The sequence below is a fragment of the Cibotium barometz genome, chromosome 13 (genome assembly GCF_041138505.1).
Source record: "Cibotium barometz isolate CiBa-2024 chromosome 13, ASM4113850v1, whole genome shotgun sequence".
NCBI lineage: Eukaryota > Viridiplantae > Streptophyta > Polypodiopsida > Cyatheales > Cibotiaceae > Cibotium > Cibotium barometz.
Window position 1 is genome coordinate 21,774,824 of NC_141058.1, and position 20,135 is coordinate 21,794,958.

The 20,135-nt window shown below is 44.2% G+C and overlaps 1 protein-coding gene across 2 annotated transcripts; it reads right to left on the reverse strand.

Annotated features, from left to right (window-relative positions):
- Positions 1–1,722: 1,722 nt before the first annotated feature.
- Positions 1,723–19,191, reverse strand: LOC147632485 (pentatricopeptide repeat-containing protein At5g27110-like). 2 transcript variants are annotated; one of them, XM_086807291.1, is made up of 4 exons: positions 18,759–19,191; positions 5,446–5,541; positions 5,189–5,360; positions 1,723–5,034 (listed from the first exon to the last, which is right to left on the reverse strand). In XM_086807291.1, the coding sequence occupies exons 2-4, from the start codon at positions 5,480–5,482 to the stop codon at positions 2,055–2,057; spliced, it is 3,189 nt and encodes a 1,062-aa protein (XP_086663417.1). In that variant the 5' UTR covers positions 5,483–5,541; positions 18,759–19,191; the 3' UTR covers positions 1,723–2,054. The 2 variants fall into 2 exon arrangements, with proteins under 2 accessions (XP_086663417.1, XP_086663418.1); XM_086807292.1 differs by lacking the exons at positions 5,189–5,360; positions 5,446–5,541; positions 18,759–19,191 and adding an exon at positions 6,089–6,220 and having other exon boundaries at positions 1,729–5,034.
- Between the last annotated feature and the right edge of the window lie 944 nt (positions 19,192–20,135).

A 20,135-nucleotide genomic window follows, 5' to 3' on the forward strand; every position in this document is an offset into this window, starting at 1 on the left:
CCTCATCTAGTGGGTCTGTTGTTAGACCATGGAGTGGCAGGCTGCGTCATAATACCAGTCCTGCAAATGTGATTACTACATCACGTAAAGGAAAAGAGAAAGTTGTTGAGCCCCTTGGTATCCCTGACATTTCTGCAGGGCATTCTCATGTTGATGGAGAGTCTAGTGGCTCAGAGATGAGCCTTGATGAGGAGCTTGGGATCCCAACTATGGTGTAAAGAAGGCTATGGAAGCCATGAATGAAAAGCTGCGAAGATCAAGGAGAGTGAAGAACCCTGTGCAGATATTTACATATGATGGTTATGTGGCACATCACTATGCATATATGGCAAAGGTTGTGCAGGTTGTAGAGCCCACATGCATTGATGAGGCTGTTGGAAATGTGTGTTGGGAGAAAGCTATGGATGAGGAGATGGATGCACTATATGGAAATGAAACTTGGGATTTAGTGCAATTGCCTGAAGGCAAGAAAGCCATTGGATGCAAGTGGGTGTACAAAGTTAAACATAACAGTGATGGAAGCATAAACAGGTACAAGGCTAGATTGGTAGCCAAAGGATATGCGCAGACATATGGCATTGATTATGAGGAAACTTTCAGCCCAGTTGCCAAGATGGCAACGGTGAGAGTTGTGATAGCAGTGGCTGCTTCAAAGCAATGGTCTTTACATCAGATGGATGTAAAGAATGCATTCTTGCATGGGGATTTGCAAGAAGAGGTGTATATGTTGCAGCCACCTGGTTATGAGGATGAGGGTCACCCTGAGCATGTTTGCAGGTTGAAGAAAGCCTTGTATGGCTTAAAGCAAGCACCAAGAGCATGGTCTGACAAGATTTCTGAATATCTTGTCACTATTGGCTTTCATGTAGCCAATGCAGATTTATCATTGTATGTGAGACATCGTGATAGAGGGGTTGTGCTTGTTGTCATCTATGTAGATGACTTGATTATTACGGGGGACCATGATGCAGAGATCTTTGATGTAAAGATCTTGCTAAGACAGAAGTTTGAGATGAAGGATCTGGGGAGCTCAGATATTTCTTGGGCATTGAGGTGATTAGGTCACCACATGGTATTGGACATGTTGTCCAAGTATGGTATGACAGGCTGTAAGCCTATTTCTGTGCCATCGGATCAGAATGGCAAGTTGAGTGCAGATTCAGGAGAGATCTTGGAGGATCCTACTATGTACAGGAGCATAGTAGGAAGTTTGATCTACATGACGATCACCAGACCTAATTTGAGCTATGCTGTTGGGTTGGTGAGTCAGTTTATGCAGGTTCCACGGAAACCGCATTTGGATGCAGTGAGACGCATACTGAGGTATGTGAAGTCTACTTTGCATTGTGGACTATTCTATGAGACTGGGACAGAGATATGTGTACATGGGTACACAGATGCTGATTGGGCTGGTAGTATCTCAGACAGAAGATCTACCAGTGGCTTCATGTTTTCTTTGGAGAGTGCTGCTGTTACTTGGAGCAGCAAGAAGCAGCCTACGGTTGCTCTATCGAGTACAGAGGCCGAGTACAGAGGAGCTGCTATGGCAGCATGTGAGGTAGCTTGGTTGAGAAAGCTACTTGCAGATTTGGGTCTATCAGTGGATAGACAAGTTGTCATTTTCTGTGACAACATTAGCAGTATACAGTTGGCGAGGAACCCAGTCTTTCATGCTCGTAGGAAGCACATAGAGATCCACTACCACTTCGTCAGAGAGAAGGTCTTAGCAGGAGACCTTGACCTTGTTTATGTCAGCACAGAGGATCAAGTAGCTGACATCTTCACCAAAGCATTGGGTACAGAGAAGCTCCGCAGATTCAGGGCTTCGCTTGGTGTACATGAGATGGAGTTGAGCTCGAGGGGGAGTGTTGAGATATCGAGCTCGTCTAGTGAGGCGGTGGCCACTGATGACCCGCCTGGGGGATAGGCCCCACACTTACACCACTGGCATGGTTGGTGAGATCTTGGGTGATATGCGGCCAGTGGGATGACAGGCTGTGTGACAGCCATTCTAGAGACTGGCATAGTTATAGCGCCAGCTCATTTAGTCGGGTTCACACTATAGAGAATCCGTGTGTATGTATTGGTTGAGTACCTTTCATATTGTGTGTACTCTTATCTTGTATATGGTGTGTTGAGTGTTGAGTAGAGAAGAAGAAGATTTTCAGCCTCTCACCTTGTGTGTTCTCTATTAGGGTTTTGTGAGTGTGTGTGTGCTTGCAAGAGCTCAAGCTCTCTTCCCCCCTGCATCTTTTCAGGTTGTACCCCTTCTCTTTCATTTGAATGCTTAATATATTTAGCTTTGCATAGATGTCCTCACTTTGTGGATGGCTTCTATCCCCTATGGAAAAGTTGTGCACCTGCCCATTGATCTCAATAAAAGCCTTTCCTGGCTTCTTCCAAGCATTTGCACTAGTCCTTAGCTCTTCCACTTCCTGGGCATCCTTTTCCATGCCAGCATAAGCATAAATGTTCGACATAAGGACAAACCCTGCAGCATTACCACGTTCAAGTGAAACAACGCGATCAAAACAGTGCCTTCCTAAAGCCACATTGCCATTGGTTCTGCACAAACTGAGCAAGGAGGTCCATCCCACCACATCCGGCACCAATGGGATCGTTTCAAGTAGGTCCACGGCCTCATTTAGCAGTCCTGCGTGGCCAAGAAGATCAACCTTGGAGTTATAATGTTCGATTTTTGGAGAGATGCCGAGGTCCTCTTTCATAGACTTGAACTGTATGCATGATTCATTTACCAAGCCCATTTGACTGCATGCAGAAAGAAGGTTAAGAAGCGTCCCCTCATCTGGCTTCAATCCCTTTTGTTGCATATCCATGAAGAGTTGAAAGGCCAGCCTGTGATTTCTATGCTGCGCACAACCTGCAATCAGTGCATTCCATGTCACAATATTTTGCTTCGGTAATCTATCAAACACAGTGCATGCCATGTCAAGGTTGCCACATTTGGCATACATGTCAATAAGTGCACTCCCCACGAAAACATCCTCCATCCCGCCTTCGATAATGTAAAGATGAATCTGTGTTCCCTCTTCCAATGCAGCCATGTTTGAGCACGCTTGTAAAGCACATGCTAGAGTGACTGGTGTAGGCTTGAGACCCTCTTGTTGCATTTGTTGGAAGAGTTGAAGAGCCTTTACGCAGTGCCCATGTTGAGCATACCCTGCCATTAACGCACTCCACGTCACCACATCCACCTTTGGAATTCTCTTGAACACCCTGCATGCATCCTCAAGGCCTCCACACTTGGCATACATATCAACAAGGGCACTGCCAACATATATGTCTGCCTCAAATCCGGTTTTTATTGCAAGGGTGTGGATACGTATGCCATGTGCTTTAGTGGACAGACCTGTACACGCTTTCAGAAGATAGACAAGTGTGACTGAGCCTGCTGGCTCAAGGCCTTCTCCTTGCATTTGTTCAAAAAGCTCGAGAACGTTCTCACCTTGGCCATGCTTGCTATGCCCTCCTATCAATGCATTCCAACTCACGACGTCTTGTTTGGGCAGCTTATTAAACATAGTGTGTGCATCCTCAAGGCTCCCACACTTGGCATACATGTCGATCACAGTGTTACCAAGAAATAAATCAAAAGCCATACCGCATTCAATTATCTGGGTGTGGATATTCCTCCCTTGCTCCAAGGCCGCTAGACTGGAGCAAGCTTTCAAAGTGCATAAAAAAGTGGCCTTGTGTGGCTGGACACCCTCTATTTGCATATGATTAAAAAGTTTGAGAGCTTCTTGGTAAAGCCCATGCTGGGCATACCCTGTGATCAATGCACTCCATGTCACAACATCCAGTGTCAACAACCTGTCAAACACATTTTGTGCAGCATGGAGGTGCCCACATTTGGCATACATGTCAATAAGTGTGTTGCCAATATTTGTAACCCTCTCAATTCCAGTTTCTATTATAGCAGCATGAATCTGCTTTCCCTGCTCAAACACTCCCAAGTTGGAACAAGTTTTCAGAATGCAGACAAAAGTGACTGAATCTGGTTCGATGCCATCTTCTTGCATTTGCTCCACAAAAAAAAGAGCTTCTCGAAAGTGCTCATGCTGGATATGTCCGGATATCAACGTGTTCCATGTTACGACATCTCGTTTGATCATGCCATTAAACACTATGCATCCATCCTTAAGACTCCCACACTTTGAATACATGTCAATAATGGCATTGCCCACAGGCGCATGCAAAACAAAGCCGCCTTCAACTACATGAGCATGGACTTGCCTACCCTCCTCAAAGGCAGCCACACAAGCACATGCCTTGAGAATGCAAATAAACGTGACCTCATCTGGCTTCACACCCTCATGCTGCATTTGCTTGAAAACCTTCAAAGCTTCCCAATTGTCTTCATGCTGAACATACCCTGTTATCATCACATTCCACATGACAATATTTCCCTTGGGCATCTTGTCAAACAACATGCGGGCATCCAGGAGGCTCACACATGTGGCATACATGTTAACAAGAGCACTGCCAACGTACTGGTTGAGCTCAAATCCTGTTTCAACTATATGAGCATGCATTTGCATCCCATGTTGAAAGATTGTTCTGCTTGAGCATGCTTTCACAAGTGCAACAAATATAATGCTGTTAGGCGTCACATTTAATTTTCGCATTTGCTCATACCATTCAAAAGCTTCCTTAGTTTTCCCAAGCCTGAGATATGCCAATATAGTCACAGTATACGAGGACAAGTCTGGTTCAGGTAGTTTGATAGACAATGAGTTTGCTTCACATGAACTCTCAACTGACACCTGTGTGTTGTTCACGTGGTTGTCCATAGAGACATGTGGCATGTTGCCACTGGCCATCACAAGTTGATAGAAGTCTTTCTCTAGATTGAGATCTTTGTCGTGAGAATTATTGCACGAGAGGTCCACAATGGTGTCCCTGTAAACAGGCACTCCTTCCTGCTCCGTGTAGTTCACAGCCTTTAATTTTTTGTTTAGCCCTGCCTTATCACATGATTTGATGGGGGTTCTGAGTTGACTAATTGGTGCCCTGCGGGAATTTTTTCCGCGCAAAATATCAAGGTTATGTTCTTAATTAATTTTGACACTAAGATCTATAAAAGCAGCATCTACAGATTACTTTAAAATAATTTTTCTAGTAATGTTCACAAATGACATGAAAATTCAATATTAATGAGACAGACCTGCCGGAAACAGCTCCATGGCAATCAATCCAATCTATTCGGCAATCTTTTCTCAACTGGTGATCGGAACAAACTGCCCCTTCGCTCAACATACATAGGTTTGCTTTGCTTAAAGGGGGGTTGCATGGATTGTTATTGTATGGCACCGCCATGGCAGAACCATATGCGCAGGCTGCAGCAAACAAAATACCTTAATTTCAATCACTAATCAAAGCGTAATGGCCACATACATTTGACATCATAGAGAAGGCATTGACCTTCTTCAATGGGGCATCCCACCAATGATGGCCACATCTAGAGCAACATTCCGATCATCCATCCAATTTGTTCTCATGAGCTTGCATGTCATGATGCTGCTTGATAAAAGCACACTTGTCAAAAATTCCTCAATTAAGAAAGAAACTATATTAAAAGACTGCTGCCTGTAATCTTAGAAAACTATATAATGCTTGACTTCTTATGCAAACCTTCTAGGTGTGTGTGCATGGATTTGTGTAGTATATAATCATGTGCATTGGCAAATATACACACGTTTTACACACGCATGCGCATACATGCATGCGTGGGTGTGGATGCAAGAGTTTGTGGGTGTGTATATCCAATGCTAGACATCAGAGCTTTCTCTCAAAATGAAGCTACATACTAAAATCTTCTGTCTGCTGGAAATATAAAACCGAGCCATGCTGCAAAAGGCAGACCATCTAGAGGATTTTGACATGTGCACATGCATACATGAAATATGTGCATATGCATATGCACAGAAGTATATATGCATATGTGTATGTGGGGGCGGGTATTATATTCATGTGTGTAGGTATAATGCCACCTGATGAGTATGGGTGCCTGTGTTTATATGTATGTATGTATGGGATGTATTTGTATAATGCTAAAACGGAGTACCTTTTTCCTCAAAAGGAAACTTCCTGCGAGAGCATCTGCTGATAATATGATGGAATCTCCATAGTTGAGAAGTGCCCAACGATCCAGGGGACTCCAGCATGTGCCTCCCGCTTCTTGACTGCCATTCCGATTTGTTACGCCCACCAGCTCACGGGCCTGAGTTCCAAGGCTTGTCCATCGCCCACTGTTCACGTCGTGAAGAAGAACCTTTCTTCTGATAGGATTCTATGAACTAAACTGTTGCCCTCCCCAATTTGGTTGGGTAGCCCTCGTTGTTCGATGTAGCTTGAACAAGGTGATGCTTCTTCATGTTCATCAGACTTAACTATTATGCAAGGCTTTCCATACTGTAATAATCATTTTGCTTTGTCAAAAAATACTAGTTCCTTAAACAAGGTAATAATGTTCACATGTATGGAAAATGGTTAAAGCGGAGTGGTTAAAGCTGACGAAGTCCTAGCCGGTGATGTAGGTTCGATCCGTGCTCTGTACGGTGTTGCACATCCTTGTATCCAGAGTTGGGTGTGTGAGTAGTGTATATAAACGGGTGTTTCTTGCCAAATTGTTTTTTAAAGGAAAATGGATGTTGACATATCTATTTATACTATTAAGGAAACTTAGGGAGGCCACACTTCGTGCCTCCGTGCCACTTGTGTGGTGTGGATTGAATGTGTATGCATTCTAGATGGTGATGGGTGATGCGAGTTGCGAAGGATTAGAATGTTTTACATCCACCTAACAAGAACCTTGTAATATATATGTGATGTGAGGATATAATTAGTATAGAAGGTAACTAATCTATGGATTGCATCTAAGAGAGAGAGAGAGAGAGAGAGAGAGAGAGAGAGAGAGAGAGAGAGAGAGAGAGAGCATCCACATCCAATCCACACCATACAAGTGGCACCTAATTTCACCCTTCCACCAATAGAAAGGAACGGAGGAAGGCTGAGGCACGACCTGTGGCTTCCCTTAGTTTCTTTAGAGTTCATCCCTAAGTTTGTATAGATATTAGTCTTCAAGACCCCATTCATTGATTCACATGACCAATGCGCTTGTGCCATATGTCAATATCTGCAATGACACCTATTCCATGCGCAAACATGGCTGCCTTTATCTCGGCATGTATACATCCAAAGTAAATGTCCTGCCATTTTTGTTACCCTTTGCAACCAAGTGACACTTATTTTTGAAGTCTTCCACAAAACATCCTTGAGGATTAAACCTCACTCTTGCAGACCCTGCTCAAACATCTGTCCCACAGAAACCAGGTTCTTTATAATATTCGGAACATGAAGTACATCAACCAAGTACTTCATTTTGCCATCCTCTATAGACAATGGCACTTTACCAACATGCACAATGGGATGCGTAGTATCATCACCTATTTCTACATAACCTGGTTTTTCCATTTTCTACATATCTCTAAACCACTCAGCATGACTGATCATGTGGTTAGAGGTGCCAGAATCCATATACCATATATCTTGAGATCCTGACACATCCCCTGTTATGGAACTAAGCATGTGCTGCAATCCCCCCCAAGCTCAACTCTAGCTCATGAACTCCAAGCATATCTCAAAATCTGTGGAGCCTCTCAACTCCCAAGGTCTTTGTGAAGATGTCAGTGACCTGATCCTGTGTGCTGACATAGGCCAAGTTGATGTCGCCTGCCAAGACTCTCTCCCTGATGAAGTGGTACTAGTGTACCTCAATGTATTTCATCCACGAATCAAAAACTGGGTTCTTGGCCAGCTGTATACTTCTAAGATTGTTACAATATATGACAACCTTTCTCTCCACATGTAACCCCAAATTAGTAGCTTGCGTAACCAAGCTACCTCACACACTGCCACCATAGCTCCTCTGTACTTTGTATCTGTACTTGACAAGGCAACTATGGGCTGCTTCTTTCCGCTCCATGTCAGAGTAGCACTCCCCAATGAAAACATAAATCCACTAGTAGACCTCCATGTTTGCTAGATGATGCATAGTTGCCTTGCTGCAACTTCCCACTTTTAATGTCATTCTGCTTTTTGTAGCAGTCCTTTGCCATGTCTCCTGGTTTGCCATAGTAATAGCACCCTATGCTATTTGCATTTTGATTTCTTTGCCAACCACCTCAGCCTCTTTGGCTTCCCTTGCCTCTAGACTGGCCTCTTCCACCTGTGTATGATTGCTGATGTGAATCATTAGACTGCTGTTGTCCAGAATTCTTATTTCCTTGTCGGCCACCACCTTGGCCTAGACCACGGCCTCTACCTCTGCCTCTACCTGAATTAGAGTAGAAGGCCTGTTATTACGATGATGTGTTCTTGCTTTGTGAAGAAGAATCCTCACCTAAAGCCTTTTCTTCTATGATCAACATAGATATCAAGTCTCGAAAGTTGGGAATATTCTCCCTAACTGCAATGGAGGTCTTGAATGGCTTGTACTCTTTGCCAAGCCCATTCAGATAGACACTCACCAAATCATCATCCTTCACTGATACATTGATAGACCCAAGGGATTCAACAATGCCCTTGATCTTTAAGTCATATTCATTGATGGACATGCTTTTCTTTTCCACAGTATGCAACTCTTGCTTTAATTGCAACTTCCTTGCCTTTCCACAGTATGCAACTTCCTTGCCTTTGTGTTAGTTTGGAACATATGAACTAGATTATGCCATGCAAATGCTAGAGTGTTTGCATCCTGTATGTGTCCTATCATAGTGTCTGTAACATTGATTGAAATCCAGTACATGACTTTTCTTGCACCTTGATTCCAATCCTTGAATGCCTTTATATTTGCAGGAGTGGCATTCTCCTCAGATAACTCTGGAGGCTCTTCATTGTCTCCTTCTACATAATCCCAAAATCCTTAACCCCTTAGGAAATTGGTCATTCTGAACTTCCATGCATGGAAGTTATTCTTATCTAGCTTCTCACTAACAATCTGATTAATTCCGTTAGACATGTTTTCCTGCAGCAGGAATCAAATAACCTACAAATAGACAACTTCTGTTTGCAACATGTAATACAACAGTATCTCCTGTAACTGCTGCAATGGTACTTCAGCACAGCCTGTGTGTCACCAAATGTGACCAGAGTACATGTACATACACCTAGTATCAACAATACATGTGCAAACCCTATCTGCACTTCCAAAATGTATTGCTGCACTGCAATAACTAGATTTTGAGTAGAAAGAGTTCTCTACCAAAACTTCAAGAAAACTGTCCTAATAGGACGGTATACATGCCATGTAACTCCTCTCCCACAAAGACAGCTCCTCAATCAGAGATGTGTAGCTCCCAGAGCTATTGAGGGGGGGTGATACCTAAAACCAAGAAGGGGAAAGAGCTGATGGTGCTCTTACTTGTTAGTACCGCTTCCTTCCTTGCTTGTTCTTGTCTCCTTAGCTCTCACATGAACCAGGATCTGATACCATAAAGAGAATGTGAGGGAGAGGGAGAGCTTCAAACCCTAGCAAGCAAACACACACACACAAGAGAGAGATGGATAGCTGAATTTTCTTCTATCTTCTTCTTCTCTACTCAACCAACAAAACATAAAGATAAGAGTACACACTATATGGGTTCGTACTCAACTACTACAACATACAAGGGTCGGTCCATAACGTGAACCCGACTAAATGAGCTAGTGCTATAACTATGCTAGTCTTTAGTAATCCAAAATGGCTGTCACACAACCTGTCATCCCATTGGCCGCATATCACCCATAATATTACAAACCATGCTAGTGGTGTAGATGAGGAAGCTATCACCCAGACAACATATCAAAAGATGACATGGCTTCCATAGGTCGAACAATGACGTGACATCAAATAGATCAGAAGATGATGTGGCTGATGCTGAATTTACAACCCAAGTGTAGAATGTTGAATGCCATAATGTAGAAGACTGACTTAACAGTTTGTGCAATGCTAACACGGAGCAAAATGGTTGCATATTTGAGATGGTCCAGATTAAGGCAATGTGTAACTAAAGCTGATGTAGATACTAATGCGGTTGATCTCAAAGGCTAGGACTCTACACAATGGAGTAAAAAAGGCTCTTATACCATGTGAAAATTGTGAGGACATGAGGAAATGTGACACGACGAGCAGCACATCAATTGAATGAACAAGCTAAAACTGAATCAACACTATTTACATTATTGAAATAGATGAGATAAAAGACTGATAAATTTTGACTCTAAGTTGTGGATGAGTTGATCCCAAAAACCCTAATCCTAGTACTTAGGAGCTCAAACAACTAAGATCTGATAGTTTGTATAATGTTGTTAGTGTCAACAAGTGCCTTTTTCTAACTGTCTTGTTCACTAGAGTCACTCCAGTTCACCATTAGTGCTGCATACAAAACAGGCTTTTATAATGATCCAAGATGAGCAGCTCGTCGTCGCCGTCGATAGTAGACGTGTTGTGCTTCATCTCTATTGATGTAATCAAGTAGCTGTGATTAGAATTCTACAGCTTCTTGCTAGCCAAATCATGACGGTTAGGTCAGCTATGCAAAATTATCTCTTGAGATGATGGCAACCTGCAATTCCTCCTTTGATGTAGGAATCGATTTTTCTTTAGTTATAAGTTGGATTTACCACCTGCATGGGAAAAACACATCCAAGTTTTCACTTATCATGGATTAAATTAGTATATTTAAGGATGTTCCAGAGACTGAAGATTCAAATGTAACAGATGTTCCAACTTATGTTCTAGAGATTAAAGATGAACATGTGATTTTGATTTTAGAAAATATTATTGGTGTTCGTCGATAGAAAGAAACTCGACAAAAGATTATTACAGAGTTCTTGATATGATTTATTGATATAATGTAAAGATTTAGATGACTCAAATTCAACTTGTCAAAGTGATGAAGATCTTTAAGAATATTTGAAATTACTACAAGGCTTCTTTCATCAATAGTAGTTAGTCACTTATATAACCTTGGGCCTTAATTAAAGTGAGAGTTAATCTCTTTTAATTATAACCTAATAATGATTATTAATGAAGAGACACTATTCAAAGGTTGTGTCCCATTGCTAAGGTTATTATGAAGAGACATGCCTTATCTCTAAAGGAGGATATGATGCTAAAGATACACTTATTCACTCAAAAGACATAACTCTTTGATCAAGGGTCACACCCCTCTACATTGGGGATGTGACTTTTTAGGAGGTAAAAACTCCTAAGCTAGCTAAATTGTTTATCGAACATCTCTACAAGCTATATGACCTACTCGTAGATATAGTTTCTCATAGAGATACGAAGTTCAATAGCCACTTTTAAAGGAAAGTATTCAAAAAGTTGGATACTACTATGAGTATGAGTACGGAGACCATACACAGTCTAATGGGTAGATAGAAAGAGTCAACCAAGTGCTAGATTTTTTTTTTCGAGCCAGAGTAAAAAACGAGCAAGCTCGTCCCCTGAGACTCGAATAGAGAAATGCTTTTGTCATTAGCTTCATCGTCTCTAGTCTCAGAAAAAGTTTTGCTACTTCCTTACGGCATTACCTTAGAAGACCCATGAGCTAGGCACAACAGCGACCAAGTACTCCCGGAAGAGCCTAGGTACTATGGGAATTGCCCTCAGGTGCACCCACTAAAAACTGTGTATACCCAATGGATTTCCAAATAGGAATTGCCCTACCCAAGTTGGGTGTCGGCTTGAAGGTGGAGCAAGTGCTAGAAGACATGCTTTGAGCGTATGTGAGTAAAAAGCAGTCAAATTGGGAGTACCTACTGTTGTTGGAGTTTGGTTACAATAGTTCAAAGTATTCGATGACAACTAGATTTAGCCCATTCATATTGATGTATGGTTTGCAGTCGAGATCTCATGTATAGCTGTATGACTAAAGAAGGAAAAAATCCAGGTTTGTCAAGGATTTCCTTGAGGACATGCAAGATATGCTAAAAGCAGTAAAAGATAGCATTCGTAGTGCACAAGATCATGCAAAAACGTGTGCTGACAAGAGCCGCATAGAAGTGACCTTTGAAGAGGGTAACTCTGTTTTCTTGAAAGTCCCTGCTACTCTACGAAGTTAGAAACTCTCCAGATAGGAAAGTGTCAAAATATATCTCCTAGATATTGCGGTCCGTTTAAAATCCCTAAGAAGATTGGTAGTGTAGCATACAAACTTAAGTTTCTAGAAAGCTCTCAACTACATCCTTTTTTTCATGTCAGTAGAATATGAAAAATAGTGGATCATCAAGATAACGTAGTTACTCTCCTGACATTTTGGTGGAGCTTATTGAACCACCGTCTCTTCCCCATAAACCTAAGAGGATTCTTGGATTCAGGGATCGGAACACGAGGCATATTATGTACTAAGAGGAACTTGCCAAGTGGAAGAACAGAGATGAGGAAGTGTCCACTTGGGAATGCTTGAGTACACTTACCAAAAACTATCCTTAATATGTTTTCATGGACAAAAGCTCTTCTCAAGGGGGAGGTAATGTCATGTGGCTTGTAACCAGCTACGTAGGGCTCAATTGAACATGGAGTCCGATTGCTGGAGTGTGATCGATGAGGGTGTCCAAGGTTCAAGGGTGATGTGCCTTGGTCAAAGGATTGCATATGTGACTGGGCAAGTGTGGCCAAGCAAGCCACTACATAAGCTACCACGGATGGTGTATTTTCTTTATTAGAATGATGTAAATCTGAAAAGAAAATACAGAAATCTTGACCTTTCTTGGCTGAGAAATCTCTGCCCTTGACCTGCAGTCCTCCACTCCTTTGCTTTAGCAACTTCTTGGTGGCTGTCCTAGCCCTGTTTTGCTTGCGCAGGCTTGTGAAATGTGAGATAACACAATGGGATTGTGGCTCTCCTATTTATACTTCTCATAAACAGTAGTAGTCTGCCAGCTCTTATCCAGGCGGTTAGTTCACTTTTCTACCCACGACTATAAATCAGCATTAAATGCTGGATAATTCACATAAAATCCATTAAACTACTGCGCATCTTTTCCATTGGTTGGCTGGCACTGAATTCCCTCTGTTTTGATGGCTAGGCGCCTGATTCTCTAGGGGCTGGGCATTGAATTCCCTCTGTTTTGAGGGCTGGGCAGCCCGTGTGGGCTGCCCCACACTAGCCCTACAGCCATCAAACACTAGATGTGCTGTCGGCTCTGCCCCTAGCATGCCCCTAGGTCTGTCCTACAGCCGCTCCATGGCTGGTGGGTTCACAGCCAGGGCCTTCCTAGCCCTCATGGGGGTGATTTCACACCATCCCCATGCCCACACTAAGACTTGGGGTAGTCCTATGGGCTGGCCCCTATTCCTAAAAGCAAACCCTAACTGTCTGCACAATGATCTGGTATTCGATACCGTACAAGATACACAGAATCACTCACATCATTCCAGAGGGAGACTCACGGTGCGGAGTGGCACTATTTCATGTGCAGGCCTGACCTTGGACTCAAGTGCAGGACAATGCACACCTGACCTCGGACGACTGAGATGGATCCCTGGCTGACTCGTCTCGGACTAGGCTCACATGGGACCAGTTTACCATTCCAGGTCCTGCACCTTCTGTATAGATATGTCTACGTGGCATCCGCAGGATGCATGTGACACGGAGCTCGAAGTGAAGGCGAACCATGAACGACAGACCCAAGAAGACTTGAGAGACCAGTTTCAACAACAAACACTTTGGACTCTCGTAACTTCTTTCCACCCTTCTCAATCCTCCACAACCCCAGCCATAGCCTCGACAACAGTTATCCGTGCCTCACTGAACTTCACCAAGTATGACAGCAAGTGCAACCATTCGGTTGTGACTTGGTGGCAACATTGGTCCTAGTTTGTTGCCCATTTTCCTCTTTCAAAAATCACAGAAACCCAAGACGAAGTCCATTTGGTAGCTCCACCCCTCACGGGTGATGCAGTTACTTGGTGGCAACATTGGTCCTGTTTGCACACAAATTCCTACACGGGCTTACCGAACTATGATTGGGACACTTTTGTGTCAGATTTGAAGACCAAGCTTCTACCTCCACAGTACATGACAAATCTTGAAGATGAGTTCTACAAACTCACCCAGAACGGTTCCCCTATGCTTACCTACTCCAACAAGGTGATCAGATCAACTCAACAGTATCAATGAAGGGGGTGTCCACAGCTCCCTGAAGAACATGCCTGGGTCTGCTCTGAAGCGAGCCAGTCACTCTGCACCCTCTCTGTGAAACTGAGCTCTGATCTCTATCATCTCTCTCTGGTATAGGCGTGGTGTCCGAAAGCCAGGTGTCCTCTGTCTCCTGTGGGCTCTGAGTGTCTACTCTGTGGAGATTAATTCCCTGCTATTGTGTAGGGGCTGGGAGTGGGGTGGATCTCTAAAAAAATGTAGTAATCTGTGTCTGTCGTCCCCCCTCTGGAGCTGTCTGAGCCTGTAATGATGTCTCTCTGTGACGATGTATGTCTAGAATGAATCTCCCCAGTATATGCGTCGGTCTGCTACCTCAAAGATCTGGCGTAGGGAATGTGGCTCTCTGAATAAAATGGGATATCTCTCTCTGATGGCTGTATATGCTCTGCATCTGCATACATAATGTTCCTCACTCTCCACCTCCTCTCTGCACAATTTGCATACCCTCTCCTCTCGGGGGATCCGTGCTGCTCTGCCAGTCTCGATCTCCAATTAATGTGATGAGACTCTAAGCTGACCAATAGCTACTTGGGAGCCGTGTGGTAAAAAGCCCTCCATGTATCTAGGACTCTCTATAAATCCATCATCAGTGATACTCACGAAGTGATCTCTGTAGTATAGCATCTTCGGCGGAAGAGGCCGTGTAGGTGATATCCATGTCTCTCGTGTATAGAGTTGCCATAGGTCCTGTCTCAATACTCTGTTCCTCTCACTATGAGAGAGACGGATATGTGGTGCATCCCTGTCATACTGGAATGGTGGTAGATGATCCATGTCTAGGCCATGCTGTGAGAACCAATGTGTGACCTGTGCATACCATGATCCTCTGTCTCCTACCTCAGCCAACTGTCTAGATGCCTCAAAAGCTCTGTATGACAATCTGTCCTCTGGCATCTCTCTGAATCTGTCCAGCAGGCATATAGTCTGGAATATGGCCTCTACCATCATAGGAGAGGATCAGCAAACTCTGCTTGGATAATGTCATGAGGTACTAACAGTTTGCTGCGTATCATGCGTGCCATCATGAGGGCTTGTGGTCTCTCTATCTGTGTCCACCAATGGGTAGCAAGTCCTGGCGCCCATACCGCTGCTCCATACATTAGTGCCGGTGTGACTAATGTGTCAAATAGCCACCCTTTCATTCGGGGTTCCTGAAAATGTGCCTGGTGGCACTGTCTCTCTAGCATAGCCAATGCTGCATATCCCCGTGTCAATCTAGCTCTAGCTGTTGAACCCATGGTGAAGCATGCGGCTGCTGCAGAGAAGGTAACCCCTAGGTACACATATGATGTCACCACCTCCACCTAGCGTCCTGCGAGAGTGAATGTCAGCTGACTCCTGCCCTGTCTCGATGTATGAAAGACCATAACCTTAGTTTTCCCAAGGTTCACAGTAAGACCTCTCTGTGTGCAGAAATCATCGAGTGCATGTAAATGCTGTTGTAGACCTCCTGGAGACTCAGACATTAATACAATATCATCAGCATAAATATAAAGCATAATATGTACTGAGGTACCTGCTAGATCAACTCCATCTCTGCCTCCCCGTGTAATGAAGTCAGCCACCTCATCAACGTATAACCCAAATAGCGTGGGGAAAACCTTCCTTCACACCAATGGTGCTAGCAATAGTCTCGGACATACCTCCTGGGCATCTGACTCGCCCAAAAACCTACTCATATAATGCATAGATGCCCCATGTCATATCTGCTGGTATGCCAAGAGAAAGCAGGCGGCGCTGAAAGAGCCTCTCTTGTGGTACTGTGTCAAATGCCTTGCGGAAATCCACAAAGCAGCAATAGAGCTTTCTCTTCCTCACTCTGGCCTAATCAATCATACATCTCAAAGTGAATACATGGTCAGTGGTAGAGAAAGCTCTCCTGAAGCTTGCCTGCCCTAATGAGCATAAACCTGCTCGCTCAACGTATAAGCTACACTCTTGCTCCAACACAACACGTGGCCAACCATAACCGTCCTGTAGTTGCTCGGAGATCAAGCATATCCCCTGTTTTGTGGATCGGCACAATGGTGTGCATCATCCACTCTGCAAGCAAACCCTCTGCTAGTGCCCTGTTAAACAGGTGTGTAAGAAAAGGAGCCAAAGAATCTAGTGCATATATGAGATGCTCACCCTGTAGGCCCATATGGTCGGCGGCCCGTCCATGCTGTAGGTGGCAGATAGCTTCCTTTACCATCGAGTGGGTAAAGAAGCTAGCTGTGGTAGATTGAGGCTCCTGTGGCTGAGGTATAGGTGGCTGCTGTGGGGTGTGGTATAGGCCCTCTACATATGTGTGCCATGTCTGTGGGTCTGCAATGGGTGTCGATGTCCAGGGCTCTCTGAAGTGCCGCCATGAGATAGGGCTATCTCTACTCATGAAGAAATGAAAGATCTCTAGCTCCTGTATCTCTGCAAAGGCCCGCCTTTTGCGGCGAGTAAGTTTTCTCATCTCTCTCCTCGACTCCTGCTCCGTGATGGCTCCCAAGGCTCGCTGTATGTGGAGCCATGAGTATAGGGCTTTGCACTCATCATCATACCATCTGTTCTAGGGCATAGTCCCAGTTCTTGCAGGCTCTCCTGAGTGGACACGATGTGGGAAGCTCTGTAATGCAGCTGTGTGTAGGAGTGATGCCAGCTGGGCTGTAATAGTATCCATAGGTGCCAGGGGATCCATGAGTAGGAGCCATCCTCTACTCTGCCAATGTATATGTCTGCCATGTCATGTGTGAAGTAGATGGTTGTGTGTGGTGTCGATATGTGGGGGGCTGGTGATATTGGTGATCCAGCTAGTGAAAATGCCAAGTATGTATGATCTGCCCCAATAGGACGAGGTGGGATGGAGAATGAGGTGACAAGTTGTGATGCCTCCAAAGATCCCATAATGTAGTCCACCACCGTGCCTCCGGTCCATGTATGATCCCCATGTGGGAAGCATATCAGCCCTCCTGATCCCGACCACTGTAGCATCCCGTTATAAATAACGAGACGATGCCTAGCTCCCAACTCTAGTAAGTGGTCTCCATAATGTCCTCTATCTAGTCTAGTGTCCTTTGATGCCCGACTAGCCCCTATCTCCTATGGATCCACTGGGTGGAGGATCTCCATGTCATCATAGTCATACACCTCACACTGTCTGCTCTGTGTGTGGGCATTGAAGTCACCCGTAAGAAATACTTCCCCTAGTGTAGAATAATGCATAATCTCCTCTGAGACAGACAAGTGTATGGCGAGGCTCCTGTCTCCTCCTCCTGTGGCATGTCCTCTCTAATGACATAGGAGGATCCTAGTGGAGGAAAGTAACATAGGGCTATGTATATAACCCTGTCCTGTGAGAGATGTAAGCTGATCCACATGTATCTGGCCTCTAGATCCTGTGCTTCTACTCTCAGTCTCCCCTATAGCTCCCGTCTAAATAGAACTACTACTCCCCCCGACCCTCTCGAGGTACCCTGGCGTGTGGTCCTCCTATATGCTGACTCCCACTGGAATCCCTCTACTCGAGATAGCCCTCTCTCTAGGCTCTGATGTGGAGAGAGAGAGAGAGAGAGCAAAGAAGATGGAGAGAGTTGGACAAAACTGGCTCGTCAACAGTGCAAGAATCATGTACAAAAGTAGTACCTTTTAGGGTAATTTTTCGTATGCAGTGACCCCTTTGTGAGCCCAGTCCGGGACATGTCAGGCACGAGCTACACAGGTCAGTCTCCCAGCCTCTTAGAGTGTCAAGTTAGTCCTCTTAACTCACTGTGGAGAATTCAGCAAGCGTTCATCATTCAGGAGCATGTAGATGTCAGCCATAGCAGTAGATCCATTAGAGCATGTGGATGCACTTCATGTAGAGGGGGCCAGCCCTAAGGCCACCCCCAAGGCAACCCCCAACGTCGGCTTGCCTTGGGGCTGGCCTAGGGGAGTAGCCAACTCCTTAGCCATACCTTAGGCTCAGCCAACCAGCCTTTGGGAGGCTATGGAGCAGTCGGCCATGTCACGATTGTGACTTAATCTCTCTTAATTACCCTTGATTACCCTAATTATTCTTAATCATTGAAAGGACACCAGTGAAGGGTCACACCCTATCACATGGCTCATCATTAAAGGACAAATCTCTATGTCCAAAGGACAAAACTATTCATTCAAGAGTCACACCCTTTGTGCCTCTTCATTTGTACCTCTTCAGGCCCTATTTAACAAGGCCTTGTGTCTTAATGCAAACAACACAGCTTTCTGCTCTCTAATCGTCTTTAGTTCTAATATTCAATCTTAGTCATGTCCCTTAAAGTATTAATAGACTAGGAAGGCCTCAGAGTGGTATCAGAGTAAACAAGCTCTATAGGATGCCCACACCCGAAAAACCCTAACCCTAACCCTAAAAATCAAAAACCTTAAATCAGCAAATTAACCTTAGAATTAGGTAGAGCAAGAGTTGTATGGAAGAGCAAGAGAGAATGTCCCATCCAATTTTGAATCCTTTTACTTGATTAGTCATTTTTCCCAATTTTTCTGCAAAAAAAAAAACGATGGAAAGCAGAGACTCACACCAGGGTTGCATCCATGTGCTAGCAGGCTGCCCTGTATTCCCCTGGAGGTCCTGATCGCATCCTTCTAGGCTGAATTGTCGTCATCAAAGGGGGTGCCACCTTTCCGGTTCATAAGCACGATTGCTCACATTTTTTTCTAACGTGACATTTCACAAAAGAAAGAGAAAAAAAAATGACTAAGTTCTTAGCCTTATAATTTAAGGCTTACATTTAAAGCCTTTTCCAACCACGTAAACAACCAGCGGCCAGGACCCAACCAGCCAAAAAAAAGAAGCAGCAAAAATCAACCAGCCCACTGATTTAATTAAAAAAATACAAAACTTCGCCACCTGCACACATGCAAAGAACCAAAACAGGTTGCACCCATTCGTGAATCATCTCCAGCCCCCCACATGGTCTCTCGCTGGTGATCGCTTACTGTTTGCACATGTAATGGCTATCCTTCATAATGAAGAGGTTGTAGCTCTTCATCATTTTCAACCTTTGCTTCGTGCCTTGTGCCTATAGTATCTCCAATAGTCGGGATCCTTCAAACACATACAATTCAGGTGTGCTCCTTCTAGTTTCTCATTTTGTGCCTGTATAAATACACAAAAAAAAGTGGTATTTCGTTGCTCAAGAAACCCAGTGTTTCATTCTTCTATGTGCACAATACTCTTCGGGATGTCTATATGCATGAATGATTCTCTCCAAGTGGGTTAAGGGACTTTAACTGATTGACTGACTCACTAATGCTGAGGAATGACCTACGTAGCTCGTGCCTGACATATCCTGAACTGAGGATTACAATGGGGTCACGACATATGACAAATATCAAATCCTAAAGGGTTCTAATATTGTACAATGTTGCACTCATGGTGAGCCATCTTGTCACCATGCACTACAGTGCTGCAGAGTGCATGTGCAATAGTCTTATCAACCACGAGAATCAGACCATGGATGAGCCTCTGGACGCGACCAATCCCGCAACCCAAAGAAGTCTTCCTCTATAGGCCAACAGAAGACAGGCCTATGCACCATTTGTTCAGGAAACCACCGTTGGTTCAAATGCCCTAAACGTCCCAGTAAACGACAGAAGTCCAACGTGGAAGCTTCCACCTTGGAAGACAAGTCCCAAGATCATTCTTCAAATAATTTTAAAAGCAATTGTGTTATGGTTATCTCCTAGCATGCACAGGCTTGCGTCATTACTTCAGTGGCAAAAACACAAGATGACTCTAAAATTCCAGCCTCCATGTCCACTCAAGTGTTGACACTGATTGGTTGAATTTCTGGCTGTCCTAATTGACAGCGGTTGTTCTCACAATTTTGTGGCCACATCGATGGTGCAACGATTGAAGATACACACTACTCACAATCCCCACACTTACGAGGT